General features: G+C 45.3%; 1 protein-coding gene across 1 annotated transcript; it reads right to left on the bottom strand.

Annotated features, from left to right (window-relative positions):
* Positions 1-1,229: 1,229 nt before the first annotated feature.
* On the bottom strand, positions 1,230-15,134 carry LOC103808652 (protein FAM115C-like). Its single transcript, XM_009081452.1, has 7 exons — positions 14,518-15,134; positions 10,634-11,604; positions 8,557-8,651; positions 7,325-7,538; positions 4,583-4,822; positions 2,520-2,857; positions 1,230-1,475 (listed from the first exon to the last, which is right to left on the bottom strand). Exons 1-7 carry the CDS (start codon positions 15,132-15,134, stop codon positions 1,230-1,232), a joined length of 2,721 nt encoding a protein of 906 aa, XP_009079700.1.
* Between the last annotated feature and the right edge of the window lie 2,285 nt (positions 15,135-17,419).

The raw sequence follows: 17,419 nt of genomic DNA, 5'->3' as shown, positions 1-17,419 counted from the left end.
AAATAAAGTTTGAAAGACAAAGCAAAAATTAGGCCAATGAATTACAGAGTAATCAGAACCACATCTGAGCCAAAACAAAACTGAAAAGCTGTTGCAGCAAATTTTTGGTTCATTTCTATTTAGGCCTTTTTTTTATGTACTGGGCATGGAGACATGAAAGTAGGAACCACAGACAAAACCTGCAAGCCTACAGCGATTGTATTATCTATTGCTGATACACAAGGAATAGGCTGGGACTGGTATGCTACTAGGCTAACCATTAACATGGTTGCCAGAAGCCATAATAGCTGAGCAATTATGAATGAGTTGGGAGTAACATTAACTTTGGTTGCATCTTGGAAAAGGCGGGTCCTCTGTCTTGATGAACTGTCGTGTTAATTTTCTCTGCTCCCTCATGCTGTCATACAAGTGCCTCTATTTTCACCTTTGATGAGTGCACAAGTTAAACCACTACAATCAAGTCACCTGTTTGTTTCCACACTCACATCTTCAATGGCATGTATCTTGCTGTCAGAGTACAGTTAAGAGTGACAGCTACAACTTATTGACTTATTCACATAAAGCTGGATGTTGGGAAACACAGTCATACAATATAGGAAGAAATCCACAGCGTTTCACTATTGGCTGTGTATTTGAGTATTACGTATATAACCTGTATATATATACCTGAGTATTATGTGTATAACCTGTATATAGACATTATAATGCCACTTTCGTAATAGTAGGTGCGGAAGTTCTGCATAAAGAGAGAAATCAAAATTAGGGATTTTAGGGTAACAAAAACCACAGTGAAAACCTCACGTTACTGAGATTATGACTGGATAATACAACATTATGAAGGTTTCTATTTGCTGTAAATATCTAGATTCTCTTGGTATTGTCCTTGAGATCACTCCAGTGACTGCTCCACCCTGAAAACTTCCATTTCATCAGAGAAAGGTTCTATAGAAACTAAACTGACTCAAAATTACATTCCTTCTGAGGTGAAGAACCCAGAAAAAATTGTTATTTAACACAATTGATGATTTAACTCTTCAGAAGATAGCTTAGATGGTTGCTGATATGCAAACAAGTTTCTGTTGAATTTCTGTTGGGGTTGGCCTCCCCTGGCAGCAAGAAGCTGAAGAATTCAGTGTAAGTCTAAGCACATAGTGAACTATCATGTAGCACACAAGGAGAAAAAGATAGGCCACAGCTATTATGAGAATCAAGATTTCAATAGTTTTCCTTTATGGTCTGTAGGATCTCATGGGGTCCTGTTCCCAGCTGGGTAGACAGGACAGTTCCACAGACAGCTCATTCTTGATAGGCCATCCCCAGGCTGTAAAGAATGGAGCCAAGTTCTTATTCACCCGCTGAGAAAACTTCTGGGCCCACAAGTTCATCTTAGAAGGGTTGTCGTCTGGAATGGTGGACATTTTCTGGTAGTCAGAGAAGAGGTGGGTGAAGGGATCCCAACCAAACCCTTCCTGCAACTGATAGAGAAGAATATAGTGTAAAAACAATTAAGCTCTCATTTCACTGGCATTATTCCTGTGTTACAAACAACCAAAGATTCCATAGGTTTCTGCAGTGTCTTTTAGAATTAATGCAAACTTAGATGAAGGCATTCAGCTTTCAGGCTTCAGAGCACAGCTTAGAGTACTAGAGTACAGAAAAATACCTTCCCATTACACTGGCCTCCTAAAACAAATGGAGAAGAAAGATGCATTGGGAGCAGCCAGAAATGTCAGCAACCTACTATAAAAGCTAAAAACAGTCAGTTGCTTAAGCCATCACAACTGACCTTTGCTTTACAGTCCCTAGTTAAAATCAGGTTGAGTGCTCTCTCCATTAGGCTACTAGTTGCTAAAAGGCGGAAGGGGAAAAACTCTTGTGCATGCTTCTCAAGAGAATGCACTTTAATCTAGGATACAGTTCATTCTTTAGAGTCTCACCCATAGTGAGGGATGCAGTTCTATGTGCAGCAGGATAAGCTGAATCCATCCCCCTGCCACTTGATTGACTACAGTGGCTCCACTCAGCGCACTGGGAGATGTGAACACCCTGCTCTTTCTACGTTGTAACAAGAAGCCTGGTTATGTAACTCACTGGGATACAGCTAGAAACCTGGCTCTTCTAGACACTTTACAATGCCAAGGGTTTGGGTTTTTTGCCAACTAGGCTGAAGTCCCACAGGAAATCTGCAGTGGATTAAAGGGCTGTCTGTGTCCAAGTTTGATCATCCTTTTCCCACGCTGTGTAAGAAGCAGCAGCTCCTGTTTCTCTCCTAGGGAGAAAGATTAGTATATTGCAGTAAGCTATCTCCTTGAGTGGCTAAGCCCAAGTCTGGCAAAGGAAAGTTTTCAGGAGACATCAGCATTGGACACTCTGCCTGTATACCTTTTTTTGGACTCAAGATGAACCCAGATTGTAATAAAACACTTAGATGGCATGACAGATTCAGTCACCAGGCTGCAGACATCCTTCTGGTACAGGCTTTACTGACTGCACAAAGAATACACACTTTTCCCAGTTACCTGCAGGTATGTCTCCAGAGCAGTCCACACCGTCCAGTCCTTTAGCTGAGCACCTTTCTTCAGATACTCTTTTATCCTTTCCTTCCGACACTGTGACCTAAGTTCCTCATGGGCCTGATGCCTGGGAATCCCCAGCACCTTCTCATGAACGTAGACAGACCAGAGGTTGCACGTGGCCTCTGTGGTATGAGGGGGAAACTCCCATGCTTCCTGTTGTTGGTTGTGCCCCAGCTCATGGATAGGACCCCAAAGACCAGTAGTTTGCATATGATTCACATCTAACATCTCCTTCACCGAATCTAGGTGCCCCATGATGGGATAGCCGGAGTGCATCCAGCCTGCAGGAAAGACAGGTACCAACACATGTCACCTCAGTGCCTCTCAGACATAAATGACTTTTTTTTTTTTTACATTTGTCTAGTGCCTTTCCTCCAACCACACTGCAGTACCACGAATGACCAATTTTTCCCTTTGTGAGGTAAGGAAATACATCAAATTTCACCCTAACAAATAGTTAAGTAAGCAGTGTAAAGCACAGTTTCACCTGCTTTTCCTTTTTTACACATAAGCATATGTGCATGGTTGGAACAAGGTTGAGATTTTAGGATGAAGGAAAGGCCTAATGCAACCATGCAATAATGTGATACAGCACCATGGTAGACCTTGAGTATTCCTGTGCAGAGTGTGGATACTGCAGGCCTGCACTCCAGTAGTCAGTCATGCGGATGAGACACGTGGAAATCACAGTTTGTCATGCTTAAGGGCTGCAAAGCTTGCCATACTTAAGCCTTTTCTTAACCTTGCAGAATAGCTATTCTATAAACAACTTCACAGAATGTTGCTAGGCAAGAATCTTGCACTGCAAGGGATTTTACCTCTGTCTCCTTGGTGTCTTCATCCCTAATTGGTCCTTCTTCTTGAAGATTCCCAAAACTTCATATAAGAGCCATGCCCCCAAACTCAAGCTCCTATTGAAGCAGGGGATAAGCAGCCCTTTACACTCACTGCACAGGGAGCCCACACAGCTGACTTTGAATATGAAGCTTGTAGACTACCCAAGTTGGAGAACACAAATGGCAATACCCTTCCTGCAGGATCTAGTTAAGATCTTGAGGTTCCTCTTTTAACAAGAGGGATGCACCCAAAAAATTCATGTCCAGAAATGTGAGTGAAACCATTTAGTCCACTATTTAGTCCACCCAAACCAGAATGGAATTTTATGTCCGTGGACCATGATCTTTGTAACTGGCACTTGCTCAGGATAGCATAACTTTACACTCCCAAGATGTGGCACAAATTCTTTCTATGTGGCTTTAGCAAAGGGTTGGGACATCAGAGTTCATGCCAAACCCTTGTGTCATTGTGGGATGACGAATTTAACCAGTTTATTTTGAAAAACAGCTGAACACAATTTTTATTGCAAAGTTCCACATTTACCATATAATTTGACTCTAGCTCAAACACACTCAGTTCACAACTGGAAAAGCTGGTGAAGGGGAGCATCAGCCACAAAAATACACACTCATGGGCTTTGACAGCAATACTGGTTCTACTTCTGCACTGCCATCATTCCATACACACATTTTTTTGGGCTAAGCTTTGTGCACAGTAACTTTTGTGGAGCCCATCTCCAGCAGGTAGGCATACAGAGGTTAACAACTGCCACAGAACACAGTGAGGCAGAGTTAAGACACAAATTGGGTTGCTGTCTCCCAGCTATACTGACTCTGCAGGAGGGAGAATGAGTAACTACATGTGAGCTAAAGCCACAGAGCACTCAGCAGCTCTGCAACTTAACACACCCCGCCAGAACAGCTGAAGAGACAACACCAGTTTTTGAGAGCAGGGAGGCATCTGAAAAGGTCAGTATGTTTTTTAAGCCCTGCCTTACCATGTTTCCACCCTGCTGGAGTAGCTCACAATTATGCAAGGGTCACAGTCATTTAACACCTCACATATGTTCCCAGTCTGGTTTCAGCAAAATAACCTTGAAGGAACAGAGGCTGTTGCTAGAGGCCACTTGCCTCTTAGCCCCTGAGAAGGCCATACGGCAATGTACCTACCATACGAGATCTGAACATCTGTTACAATCCTCTCTGGTCTTGGGAATTTTGTTGGTATGGCTGCCAATTTGCTGATTGCCATCATGATCTCATTCCACAGGGTCAGCAGTGGTCGTGGGCTCTCCATGTGGCGGATGCTGTCAGATGGCACTGTCAGGATGAGATTCTCAACAGCCAGTTCTGCCCAGGGAGCAGGGTAGTGCCGGATACAGGACTTCCACTGGTTTTCACAGGTCTCCCCTACATTAACACAGAAAACAGGTTAAGTACAGCTCTGACTTTCATGCATGCTCACAGAGGTCAAGCTTGGAGAAAGAGACCACAGTCATGAAATTTTCTTGGAAAACAGTCTGTGTTAGTTACATGACTAGAGGTGGTGGCTTTCAATTAGCTGTACTGGTTTGGGCTGAAGTAGAGTTAACTTTCTTCACAGTGGCTAGTATGGAGCTATGTTTAGGATTTGTGCTGAATATAGAATTGATAATGCAGAGATGTTTTTGTTATTGCTGAGCAGAGCTCACACAGAGCCAAGGCCTTTTCTGCTTCCCATACTGCCACGCTGGAAAGGAAGTTGGGGGCTTGGGAGCTTGGGAGGAGACACAGCTGGGACAGGTGACCCAAACTGACCAAAAGGACATTCCATACCATATGACATCATGTTCAGTATATAAAATGGGAGGACGAAGGAGGAAGGGGGGACATCTGGAGTGATGGCATTTGTCCTCCCAAGTCACTGTTATGCATGATGGGCCCTGCTCTCCTGGAGATGGCTGAACATCTCCTGTCTTTGGGAAGCAGTAAATTAATTCCTTGTTTTGCTTTGCTTGTGTGTGCAGCTTTTGCTTCCTCTATTAAACTGTCTATATCTCATCCCATGAGTTTTTCTAGCTTTTATCCTTCTGATTCTCCCCCCATCCTGCTGGTGGGGGAGTGAGCAAGTGGCTGTGTGGAGTTTGGTGGCTGGCTGGGGTTAAAGCACATTAGCCAATCCTCATTCTGCTTGGGAAATCTCCTCAGGCTCTTTAACAGATAAGAAACCAACAGAAAAGGACTGGCATATACCAGAGTGGCATAGCAAGAACAGATCCCTGTTTTCCATCTGAGAAAAAGAAGCATTAGATTTCTCCAGTGTCTCATTTCTTCTTCTTCAGCAGAGATTTTGTTTCACATAACGACCCTGGTTCTGTTTAGTCTGACAGAAGAGCAAGAAGAAATTGCATACAGAAAGAGCAGAGAAACTGCTGGAAACACAGGAAATTCAGCAGAGATTTATTGTAGGGACTAGAGATGGCCATATGGGGGCACAGAAAAGCAAGCAGAGCACAAGGCAAGCTTTGTAGTGGCAGAAGTCAGTCTCCCTCTCTCCAACACAACATATCCATTGGATATACCAACTCCAACCTCCAAGAAACAGTGGTGTGGACAAACCTTGCCCATTTTGTGACTGCTCTTTTACATACCTCCAGCCATGTAGCAGGCCAGAGTGATTAAGTGACTTACCTGGAAGCATACATTCATAGAATTGTACACTTGTTTGGGTGGAAGGGACCTTAAAGGTCATCTAGTCCAACCCTGCTGCTACGAGCAGGGACATCTTCAACTAGATCAGGATGCTCAGAGCCTTGTTCAATCTGACCTTGAATGTTTCCAGGGATGGATCAACCATCACCTCTCTCAGCCTGTCTTCAGAGCAGACATGCTCCAGCCCTCTGGACCCATTCCAACAGGTGCATGTCTTTCCAATGCCAAGGACACCAGAGCTAGATGCAGTACTCCAGGTGGGGTATCATGAGAGTAGAGGAGAGGGGCAGAATCACCTCCCTTGACCTGCTGGCCACACTGCTTTTGATGCAGCCCAGGATGAAGTTGGCTTTCTGGGCTGAGTGCACATTGCTGGATCATGTCCAGACTTCATTCACCAGCACCCTCAAATACTCATCAGCAGGGCTGCTCTCAATCTGTTCAGCCCCCAGCCTGTACTGACATTGGGGGTTGCCCTGAGCCATGTGCACACCTTGCACCTGGCCTTGTTAAATCTCATGAGGCTCCATGGACCCACTTCTCAAGCTTGTCTGGATGGCATCGCATCCTTCAGGTGTGTCAACCACACCACTCAGCTTGGTGTCATCTGTAAACTTGCTGAAGGTGCACTTGATCCTTTCATCTATGTCATTAATGAAGATATTAAATTTCACTGGTTCCAGTATGGACTCCTGAGGGACACCACTTGTCACTGATGTCCATCAGGGCTTTCAGATGTTGACAACTGCCCTCTGGATGTGAATGTCCAGCCAATGTCTTATCTGTTTAACAGTCCACCCACATTGTGAAGGATTGTGTCAAAGGCTTTACAGAAATTCAGATAAATGACATCTGCAGCTCTTCCCTTATCCACTGATGTAGTCACTTCATCATAAAAGGCACAACTTGCCCTTCATCAAGCCATGCTGGCTGTCTTGAATCACCCCCCTGTTCTCCACGTTCCTTAGCACAGCTTCTAGCAGGATCTGTTCCATGACCTTCCCAGGCACAGAACTGAGGTCAGTAGTTCCTTTTTAAAAATGGGTAGAAAAATGGAAATCCTGGGGGACAACACAGTAAGGAAACAAAATCTAGGTAATCCCAAACCCAGGCATTTCTAAGATCTTCCTAAGAACAGGACCATCTTTACTTTCAGTCACAGGGATGGTAGCATCCGTGATCAGCACAAAGGAAAAAAAGCATCAAAGTAAACAAACCTACCAAGCTTGAAGAAAGGAGCTCTGACTGCACCTTCCACCGTGATAGGTACTTTCCCCAGGACACTCCTTGCTGGTACTATGATGTAAATCAGGCCACCCCAGAGGCAGGAAATAGACTGCTTCTGGCAGGCAACATCACAGGTGCGTATCACCACTGGTGCCCGTTTCAGCTCTTCGGCATGAGAGAGGTCATCTGTGTGACACCCAATCTGCACCTGGCAAACAGAAGGGTAGGAACAGCTGGTCAAAGGTGTCCAAGCATGACCCTGGCAGACTGAACTCACCACTCTGAGCCCTCTGCTGCAGCACTGTCCCTGCAGGGCACACACACAGAAGCAGCATAACTCTAGCCTAGTTCACGTTTTCAGCCTGTGGTGACCAGAAGCACTAAATACAGTGAAAAAAAAGCTGGTGGGGTTCAGTGCTGTCCCGCTCAGACCCTCTTACAGCTACACTTCCAGCAGTTGTAATAACTAGCTCAACTACATCCTTCACCAGTAGGCCAGGGTACCTCAGTGACTTCCTTCACTACAGTGTATTTGCATTGATCATTCCTCCACTCTTCACCAGCATCAAAGTCACATCCTGTAACATATGAGTTGGAGAAATATGATCATGGCTGGCTTTTTTTTATTGTGCCTCTTCCTTGGACTTCTTACAATAAAACAGACAGCGTGTGGCCACAGGATCAGACAGAAGCGCCTGAGTTAACTTTGCATTTCAGCTGCAGGGAGGTGACTGCAAAAAATATCCAAGCAGGTAAGCCTATGTCGTATTTTACAGAGAACAGGATTCTAAGTAACAGTGCATATCTGACCTGGGTACATCTACATGAGCAGTAGTCACAGCACTGTCAAAGTATTTTATGAGCAACCTGGAGAGATGGAACCAAGTTTGGTACACAGAAGGACCCAAGTACTTATCTTGGGCCTGAAAATCACCTTGATCATTTCTCTTTGCAGAACAACAGAACAAACAGCTGCCCTCAGGCAGCAGCCACACTCAGTTATCCTGCCAGCACACAGAAACCGGAGGAATGCAACCGAAGAGGGTTGGGAAACAAGGTGGAAAAATGATTACGAAGCATTGAACGTGCCACAGGGTGGCAGCAGTAGGAAGGAACTGAAAAGGCAGCAAAAACCATTAAGGAGGAAACCCTCCTCCGGGCCACTTTTGAGCACTCACCTGACAAACACATACATGTAAAAAGAAGCCAAACTAGAGAGAGCTTACCTTCAGACCAGCACCGACCACTAGGCAAGGGCATGTTATAACTGCTGTGTGCCCTTCAGGAAGGTAGAGTCCTGTACTTCTCCAGGCTGTCTCACCTAACAGGCAAGAGAACACAGTTCTAAACTGACAAGTACTTCTTTATCCTGCCTGTTATAGATTCTGGAGATTTCAAGTTGCAAGAGAAGAATCTTCCAACCTTTTCCCTCGCTCTACACTCACAGAACCATCTCACACTTTACCCAACCTGTCAGAAACAGTTTCAAAGCAATAGGGCAGCAGCACGAACAAGATCATCACACCATTAGCAAGCAATCCCATAAAAATCTGAACTTCTGGAAATGCCAAGCTTAAATGTGTTTACTAGTATCTTTTAAAAATAAGGAACAAAATGAAAATAAAAAAGAAAAGAAACCAAAGCTTAACATCTCCTCCACTCAGATCCTCTTACCCTAAAGTCTTCATAGGCCTACTATGGTGGTATTCAACATGGTTGAAGTTGTAATGGTCATAAAACATTTCCCAAATAACAGACTGACAGTGACATCACATTTTTCCCTACTGACTGGTCCAGCAAGAGTTGGAGCCCACAGGAATTCCCATTTCTAGCTCACTGAGGTTATGAGAAAGTCCAAAAAGACCATTCTATGCCAGGTGTAACTGTAAGTTGGATATCCACCATGCCATTAGAATTCAGTGTGTTTCTGGACAGCCTTCTTATGGAAAAGCAAGCCTCCTCAGCCTAGATCTCTTTGAACAATTGCAATACACAGTGCAAAACTGATCCATCTCTCCAGCACTGATTGGACAGATTCCACTCCCTAGTTCTGACATGAAGTTTACTTAAGCATATTTCAACACAAACACCAGAAGTCCTAAAAATAACTTAACTGTCATAAAGCATCCAAATTACAACTTTTCCTGTCATTCAAGAAAGCAGGACCAGTTTTGTCATGCAAAGCCTAATCCTAGGAAAAATGCAAATTAGACTGTATCACAATGCTTCACCAGTTCAGCTCAGTTTTGTTGAATTTGCACCAGAGGCAATTTTGAAATGGTGTTCAGGGTTTGCTAGCATATCTTTCTTTTCTGTTTATGTGAAATGACACAAATTCTGAATATTTCTGGTCAAACAAAATACTGTGTTCAAGCCAATGCATTCAGTTCAGCCAATCCTAGCCATTTTCCCTTTTTGTCCTGACTCATTAGCGTCAATGAGCCAGTGAGCATTTATTCCATAATTTTTCTTTCTGCATAACCTCTGTACTCAGACACTGTCACTCCAGAACAGTCTTCTTTATCTAATTAGAACAGTTTGGAAAATACTCCTCTCAATCATATTCTAATACCAAAAAAATCAAGAGTAATCTGTCCACCTTACTAGTGGAATTTAATCTAGAGATGTGAGCCAATAAATATATGAGTTGTGAGCAGGAATATCAGCAAGCTTGTATAGATACAAGGTCTAAGCTTAGACATATCATTCACAGTGCCATTACCAAATACTTTTGCTTAAGTGGTGGTATCAGACCAAGAAGTTCCCACCATACTTCCAGCCTCTTGTTTTCACCCCAAAAAACAGATCTTCACTCCATCAACTGTGCTGATACAACAAGCTGTGGGACTGTGCCATAATTCAGGCTGAAATGATCTATGTAACAAATCAACCTTTTGTTTCTAACTCCTTCCTAAGATGGCTCCATAGATGACTATCAGCACAACTATGGCAACAGCAACATGCCGTGTAAAGCCCAGGGTTTCCCAAAAAAGCTTTCTTGCCAAAGCCATTGTGCTGTGCAATGTGTACCACTTCTTCAGTGGTTCTTCTCACCCAAGTGCCTGTGCACCAACAGTGAGGAAGCAGGACATTTATAGGGTGTTTCAGAGTGCTGAAATCAAGGATAGTCACAAAAGGAGCCTGTCTGCCACTACGCAGAGGTCAGCCTCCTCTCAAGCCCATGGCGAAATTGCACATCTGTGCCCATATTCAGACATAGACAGACACATGCATGCTGAGGCTGGGCACCTCACCGATCCCAGCAACAGGATGCCTCAAGAGGAAGGAAGACACACTCCTCACCTGGGTTTGTGCCATCAATTTCCACAGTGACACGTAGGGCACAGACTCCAGCAGCAGCTTTTTGCACCAGGGCCGTGCTGTCTGTCATGGTGAGGGACAGCTCAGTTGCCATGCAGAGAAGGACAGCCTCTTTGGAGTTGCTCTTGACAGGGCAGTGCCTGCTGACCTGTGGGATTCCACTTCTCTGAAGCACTTTGGTCAGGACACGGTGGAGCGAGGCATATGCCGGGCAGTCATGGGCTGGAATCTGCAGAAAGGCAGTGCAGTCTCGTGCTAGCTGGTGTAGCCAGTCCTTCAGGGGGGCCATGAGCTCCTCACGCTTGTGTGCCTGCGTGCTGAAGAGCATGAGCGCCTTGCGGAAGTGGTAGTGCTCCCCAGGGCCCACAGGTGGGTGCTTGGCTGCCGGGCCGCTCTGCCCCAGAATGCTCAGCCCAAAGCAGTTCAGGATCTTATTGCCAGGATATTCTGCCACAGCAGCTTTGCCACAGTTCTGGGAAGCCCAGTACCAGGCCTGGCCCCCCACCAGTAGGCCACCTCCCTCTGCCACGAAAGCGTGAATCTTGTCCGCGTCTCTGTCGCTGTAAGAAGAGCAGCAGTACACACTGATGTCACCTGTCAGTTGTGACACCTTCGACTTCACCTCTGCCTGAGAGAGGAGGCTACGCATTTTCTTCAGGCTGGGATCCACACCCACCAGCCCCTTTCTCCCAGCATCCAGCCAGCAGACAGCATTGAGCAGGAATCGGGCCAGCTTTGGGGTGAACAGATGGCTCTCATGGGTTGCCACCACAACACGGCCTCGGCCGTAGCGTGCCGCAGCTAAGAGGCAGCCGTGCAAGCTGTCCAGGCAGAGTGGGAAGGAGAGTACACCGTGCACCAGCAAGACAGAGGGCACGCCCCCTGTCACCAAATCCAGCTCTGACACACCACGCAGGAGAAACTCAGCATCAAGGCTGAGGTTGGCCTGGTGCCTGCAGAACCAAGAGAGGTCCAGGTTAGCCTCCACCCCGGAATCCTTGGCACAAAGCCCAGGCTCATCCATCCTAGCCTCTTCTTCCTTCCTCATCCTGGTACATCATGTTGTAAGTTCTTTCATTAAAAAAACTAATAAATCCACCAATACCTCATTTTTCTCCTTTTAAAGCCTCAGTTTTCGCAGCCAAGCAAATCTGTAAGAATCTCAGCACACATTTAGAAAAAGGAAAGAATAGGCAGAAAGGAAGTTTCTAGACCTGTGCCTTTGAAGAGCCACTTGAAAATCTAAATGCATTGCATAAACTCAAAAATTAGACCCTTCATATTTTTTCAACTGCAGGTTTAAACTGCAAAACATGTGGGAATTGGCTTATCTCCTACAACAAAAATTTCCTCCATTTGCCCCACCCTAGTCTTTATCAACTAGGCAAGCCCAAAAGATTTCCGTATGCCTTTTCCAAGCCTCTGACACTGCTGAGAACTGAAGAACGGATAGCCAGGCCAGATGGGCTAGATGGACACACAGCTAGACAAATAATGAGTGACTAGAAGTTGAATCAGAGCCCTCACATTACCGATCTCCACAATTCAGATTAGGCTGTGAAAGGCCCTCTTATCTCTGCTATTTCCATATAACTCTTATATGTCACTGTGGAGAAAGACATGCTGAATTACACTCATTCTCTTTGTTTACACCTCTTCCTGCTTCTGCCAGTGTTTTTCCCCAACACCTGTAAAGTACCTGTTGTTATGTAGCCATTGCAGCCAACTCAGTAAGAATAAATGATGCTCCTCTTCTGCATGCCTGTAGGACAGGAATTAAATCTGCAGCTCTCCTTTGGTTATTACTTTACTGAGACCCTTTGTCACACAGAATATGTGCCCAGGCATATGGTACAGCACCTGCCTCAGACTGCAGTCTGATTCTCTGTACACAAAGCTGGCAGGAAGGCTCAGCTCACAGAATCACAGAATATTCAGAATTGGAAGGGACCCATGAAGATCATCAAGTCCAACTCTTGGCTCTGCACAGGACATCCCTGAGACTCATGCCATGTCTTAGAGCATTGTCCAAATGCTTCTTGAACTCTGTCAGGCTTGGTGCTGTGACCACTTCCCTGGAGAGCCCATTCAGTGCCCAACCACGCTCTGGGTGAAGAACCTTTTTTTAATATGTAACCTAAACCTCCCCTGACACACTTGATGCTGCCCCCTCAGGTCCTGTCACCAGAGAGAGGAGATCAGTGCCTGCTCCTCCACTTCCCCTCTGAAGGATGCTGCAGACCGCGATGAGGTCTCCCCTCAGTCTCCTCTCCAAACCCAACCAATACTACAGCTGTGACTATTGCTCAGAAGCAACACAAGCAACACACAGGGACCTCCTGCCACTGCTGCCATTTAGGTTGGAAAAGACCTCCAAGATTAACAAGTCCAACCTTTGACTGATCACCACCTTGTCAACTACAGCACGGCACGAAGTGCCGCATCCAGTCATTTCTTCAACACCTCCAGGGATGATGACTGCACCACCTGCCTGAGCAGTCCATTCCAATGTTTAACAATCCTTTTCACAAAGAAATTCCTCCTGAAAAGATGCACAGAGCTGTTGTGTTACACATAAATTAGGATCTAAATTTCTCTGTGGCACTGGATTCAATCAAATCCACCATAAATACACTCTAGACAAGGTATAATTCACCCTTAGTTACCATTTCAAGTCTTGCTAATTGAGATGTAATTTTTCTCTGCTGACTTCTCCAGCCCTGTCTCTCTTTCATGCACTGTGCATGAAGCAGTGGGAACATGCCCATGCAATGCAGGATGGAACAAGAATCAACCAGAAAATTTTAATTAAGTAACCTGATTTGTTAGCTGTGTCCTAAGCACTTCACAGAATTCAACACCAGAGCTTTCTACTACCTTTATTGGTACGCAAACTGAGCATCCAGAAAGTATCAAATCCCGTTAATTGTTTGAAAATATTAGAAATTTAGTATTATATATCCACAAGGAAAAGACCGTGAAGAAAAGACTTGCAGGGAATTTTATGGTAATTGTTGTGGCTTTCAGTAGTGAAATGAAGCTGCCACACAGAGGAAGCACAGCAGCACTCATGCTCCTTGGAGAACCCGCTGCACCTTGTGTAACTCAGCAGAAAGAGGCAGCAGGCGCAGCTTGGCACAGCCACTGGCAAGGGGAGGAAGATGGCAGAGCAATGCTCAGAACTCCAATGCCTGGCTGGCCATGCAATATGAGTCATAGCAGCCTTACCTTTTATACCTGATGCTCCAGGACCCAAAGGGCCAGACTGGAACCCCAAACAAACCAGGAGCACTGAGATTTCTCTCCTATCAGAAGCTGAGAAGGGAGGTGCCCTGCAGCCTGCCTCCTCAGCTCTGGGCCAGGCCCAGGATTTCATCTGCAGAAGGCAAATTCCTGCAAGTAACAGGCTAAATGGGTTTAGCAGCTGTCAGCCAGAGCCCGGCCCAGATGGCTGGCCTGGTGCTTCATCTCCAACCTGGTTTTCAACCGTGGGAAAGGTTCCCTGAATGGACACGCATGGGGAGAGGAGTTACTCCTCCTGTCACTGTGTTGCTGTGTGTTGCGTTCAGGGACATTGGATCAGGCAAACTGCCCTAAAAGATGACTCCTCCCATTTCCTCCCCCTTGAATGAATTCCCTGGTTTCTAGCCCAGCAGTCCTGGAAGCAGTTGAAGACACAATTGTTTCTGATTGTAAAGATTAGGAAGGCCCCCTTTAAATCTGAAGACAACAGTTGCATCCCATCCTGGCTATTAAAGAACCAGCATTCACAATCATCCTCACCTCTCACCTCATGAATCCTCTATAAACAACTCACCTGCATAACCTGATCAGTTGTTTAAACAGAAAGCAATTCAGATACTCACGGGACAATTAATGGGATCTTGGGAATTTTCTTAGCAACTTTGAAGATGCCTTTTTCCACAGCATTTCCTGTGAAGTACACGCCAGCCACACTGGTCACTTGGTTCCCAGGGAATTCAAACAGCACCTTCTCCTTGCCATGTTGACTAGCCCAGTGCCAGGCTTGGCCCCCAATGAGCAGCCCTCCACCCCCTTTTACAAAGCCAACCAGGTCTTTTGCCTGTGAGCTGCCATAGGCATCCACACAGTACACCCCCAGCGAGCGGCTGAGTCCTGCCCCAGCCTGCACTTTGGTGCCAATCCTGAGCAGCACCTGGGAAAGGGAATCCAAATGAGGATGAACCCCAACCAGGGCCTCAGGGCAAGGCTTGAGCCACTCCACAGCATTTCTGAGGAACTGGGAAAACTTGGAGTCCTTCAAGATTCCTTCATGAGAAACAACCACCATCCGGCCATTCCCATACTGTGAAACGGCGATCAGAACCTGCTTTTTAGCGCTCACAAGCACAGGGTAGGCATCCTCTCCAACAAGTAGCAGCTCACAAGGAACGAAATCACCGGTGAAGTCCCATGGCCCCACACCGTTCACCAACAGCTCGTAGGTGGCAGAGGGTTTCATCTTCAGGACACTCCTGTCTGGTGGAGAGAAGACCAACATCCATTTCAGCATGGCTCAGCAAGAAAGAACAGTTGTAACAACCCTATGGAGTAATTTTGTTTTCTTGTCTAGTAGGAACTCCAAACAAACAAGAATCAGCTTTGTGAATACAACTTTTTCAGGGATTTGGTAGTTCTTTTGTTTGCTTGTTTGTCTATTTACCATTTAAACAGAAGTGACTAGTGTGTCAACATCATGGAGGCAGAGAAAGTGACAGTTTCAAGAAATTCTGCTATGTACCATGGAGGAAAACAGGGAAACCAGTTTCAAGAAATTCTGCTATGTACCACGGAGGAAAAGAGGGAAATAAAGGTATTCACTCCCCCACTAACCATTTATTTGGAAAGAGAGTGTGCCAGAGGTTCCAGGAAGTCTTCTAGGAACTGGCTTGGTGGAGGTGGTTTACACGGAAACAGGAAATGAAAAGACTGTATCAACACATTACACAGCATAATTCAAATGTACACTTCACATTTTAGCTCCTAATTGGGTATGTACACAGTTGCTCCAACATGGTATTCCAGAGCTCTACTTTTCTACCTCCATCAAGGTGCTATATGCCCTTGCTTAGTATTAGGAGGTGCTGTGAGGGGGAAGAGAGTCAGCACAAATGATGGAGACAACCAGCTCCCCTGGAACAACTGTCAGTTTAAGTCACACAATACCTAGGAGAACAGGTCTGGGCACAGGAGATTCATGCCCTAGTTTCCTGATCTCAACTGCTTCACGACCTCAAGAAAATAATTCCCCTTTTCTGTAGCTTTGTTTCATGTTTTCCCATCTACAAAGTAAGGCGAGTAGTACTGACCTTGACTGCCAAGCCCTTTGAGATCTATGGGTGACACGTGCTCTTTTATAAGGCTCCCTCAGTCTGAAAGTTTGGCTTAGCCTTTCCCCAAAGTCGTCTTCTGCGGAGCGGGGCCAGCTGTGACTGTGCAAACAGGAAGGCTCTGAGGGGCAGACTACGATGCAGCCCCACCCAATTCCCCTTACTCCGGATTCAGAAGGCTGGCTCGGAGCACACCACTTGCGGCAAGGGAAGTCGCTGCAGCGAGGGGGCGTAGCCCTTTCCCTGGCAGCATCCCGTGCTCACACCAGTCTGCACATGCACTTCATATCTGGCTGCCCTAGAAGCAAATCCTTGCCATGCAAACACAGGAAAATGGCAAGTCCTGGAGAAGCTGCACCCTTGATTTGGATTTGTCACAAGCCCCAGGGTGCTCAAAACCAGCAACCTGATCAGGAATGACAGTATCATTCCCACTGCGTATCCTCTGGACATGCCTGGAAGGTCTATATTTCACACGAACTATTTGTGGGACTCTTATTATTGCTTTACATACAATTTGTGAGCCAAAGCTGCTGATTAACATAGGATAAAAACTATACTGCCCAGTAATCTAGTGCTTGAGAAGGGACTCAAACTTGTGTTACCTTAGACACAATGACTCTCAGAACTGAACATCTCAGGTATGTTCTGCTGCTTCTCTGCCCTTTTCATAGCCTGTGAAAGTATAAGCATCATGAAGCCACCACTGGAGCAAGCTAGGTAAGATAAAGCAGTAAGACACTAAATGTAAAGATCAAGCAAAGTACAAAAAGGGTGGTGAGATGAAGCAATAAATTCAGGTGCAATGGACTGCAGAAAAGAGAATACAACACTTAAACTTGGACAACCTTCCTTAAAGAACTGCTCAAAACTATGGCTAAAGAAGGCACCTAGTGGAGATCACAGAATCTCTCAGGTTGGAAGGGACCAATAATGATCATCAAGTCCAACTCTCAGCTACTTGCAGGACTACCTAAAACTAAACAATATCACTAAGAGCATGTAAGTAAAATAAAGTCAAAGAAGAAATAGGTTAGGTTGCAAATTAATGAGAACTCTAGAATTACATCAAGAAAGCAATTACCAAAGGAAGATACTGTACTTATTTTTTTAAACAATGACAAAGCTAAGAGTTATTAGGAAACAGATTGAAAATCGATAAAACCTAAAAGAAAGCATTTTTTAGTAAAAGTGCAGCAGAATCAATAAGGCAATTACCATCTGTAATTACTCTTATTGGTGTTATTTTCATATGGCACTTCATATGGCACAGCAGTAGATTTAAAAATATTACAATTCCCAAGCCCAGTAAAATGTTGCTGTGTTTTAAGAAAAAAACCCCATGAATTTCTCAACCTTTCTGGTGGTGTTAACATGCACACATTAGGGTACACTCACTGGCTAATGGGATGCAAAG

This window comes from Acanthisitta chloris, unplaced genomic scaffold (assembly GCF_000695815.1).
Source record: "Acanthisitta chloris isolate BGI_N310 unplaced genomic scaffold, ASM69581v1 scaffold1899, whole genome shotgun sequence".
Taxonomy (NCBI): Eukaryota; Metazoa; Chordata; class Aves; order Passeriformes; family Acanthisittidae; genus Acanthisitta; species Acanthisitta chloris.
The sequence above is the reverse complement of the archived record's forward strand: the minus strand, read 5'-3'. Positions and strand labels throughout refer to the sequence as shown.

What these genes read in the sequence shown, in the direction of transcription:
- LOC103808652 (XM_009081452.1), bottom strand. Translation starts at nt 15,134, where the DNA reads ATGAAACCCTCTGCCACCTACGAGCTGTTGGTGAACGGTGTGGGGCCA. An exon ending in AGCTCCTTTCTTCAAGCTTG is followed by an intron (nt 4,823 to 7,324) that starts GTAGGTTTGTTT and finishes GTGTTAATGTAG; the next exon opens with GGGAGACCTGTGAAAACCAG. An exon ending in CTCTGGAGACATACCTGCAG is followed by an intron (nt 1,476 to 2,519) that starts GTAACTGGGAAA and finishes CTTCTCTATCAG; the next exon opens with TTGCAGGAAGGGTTTGGTTG.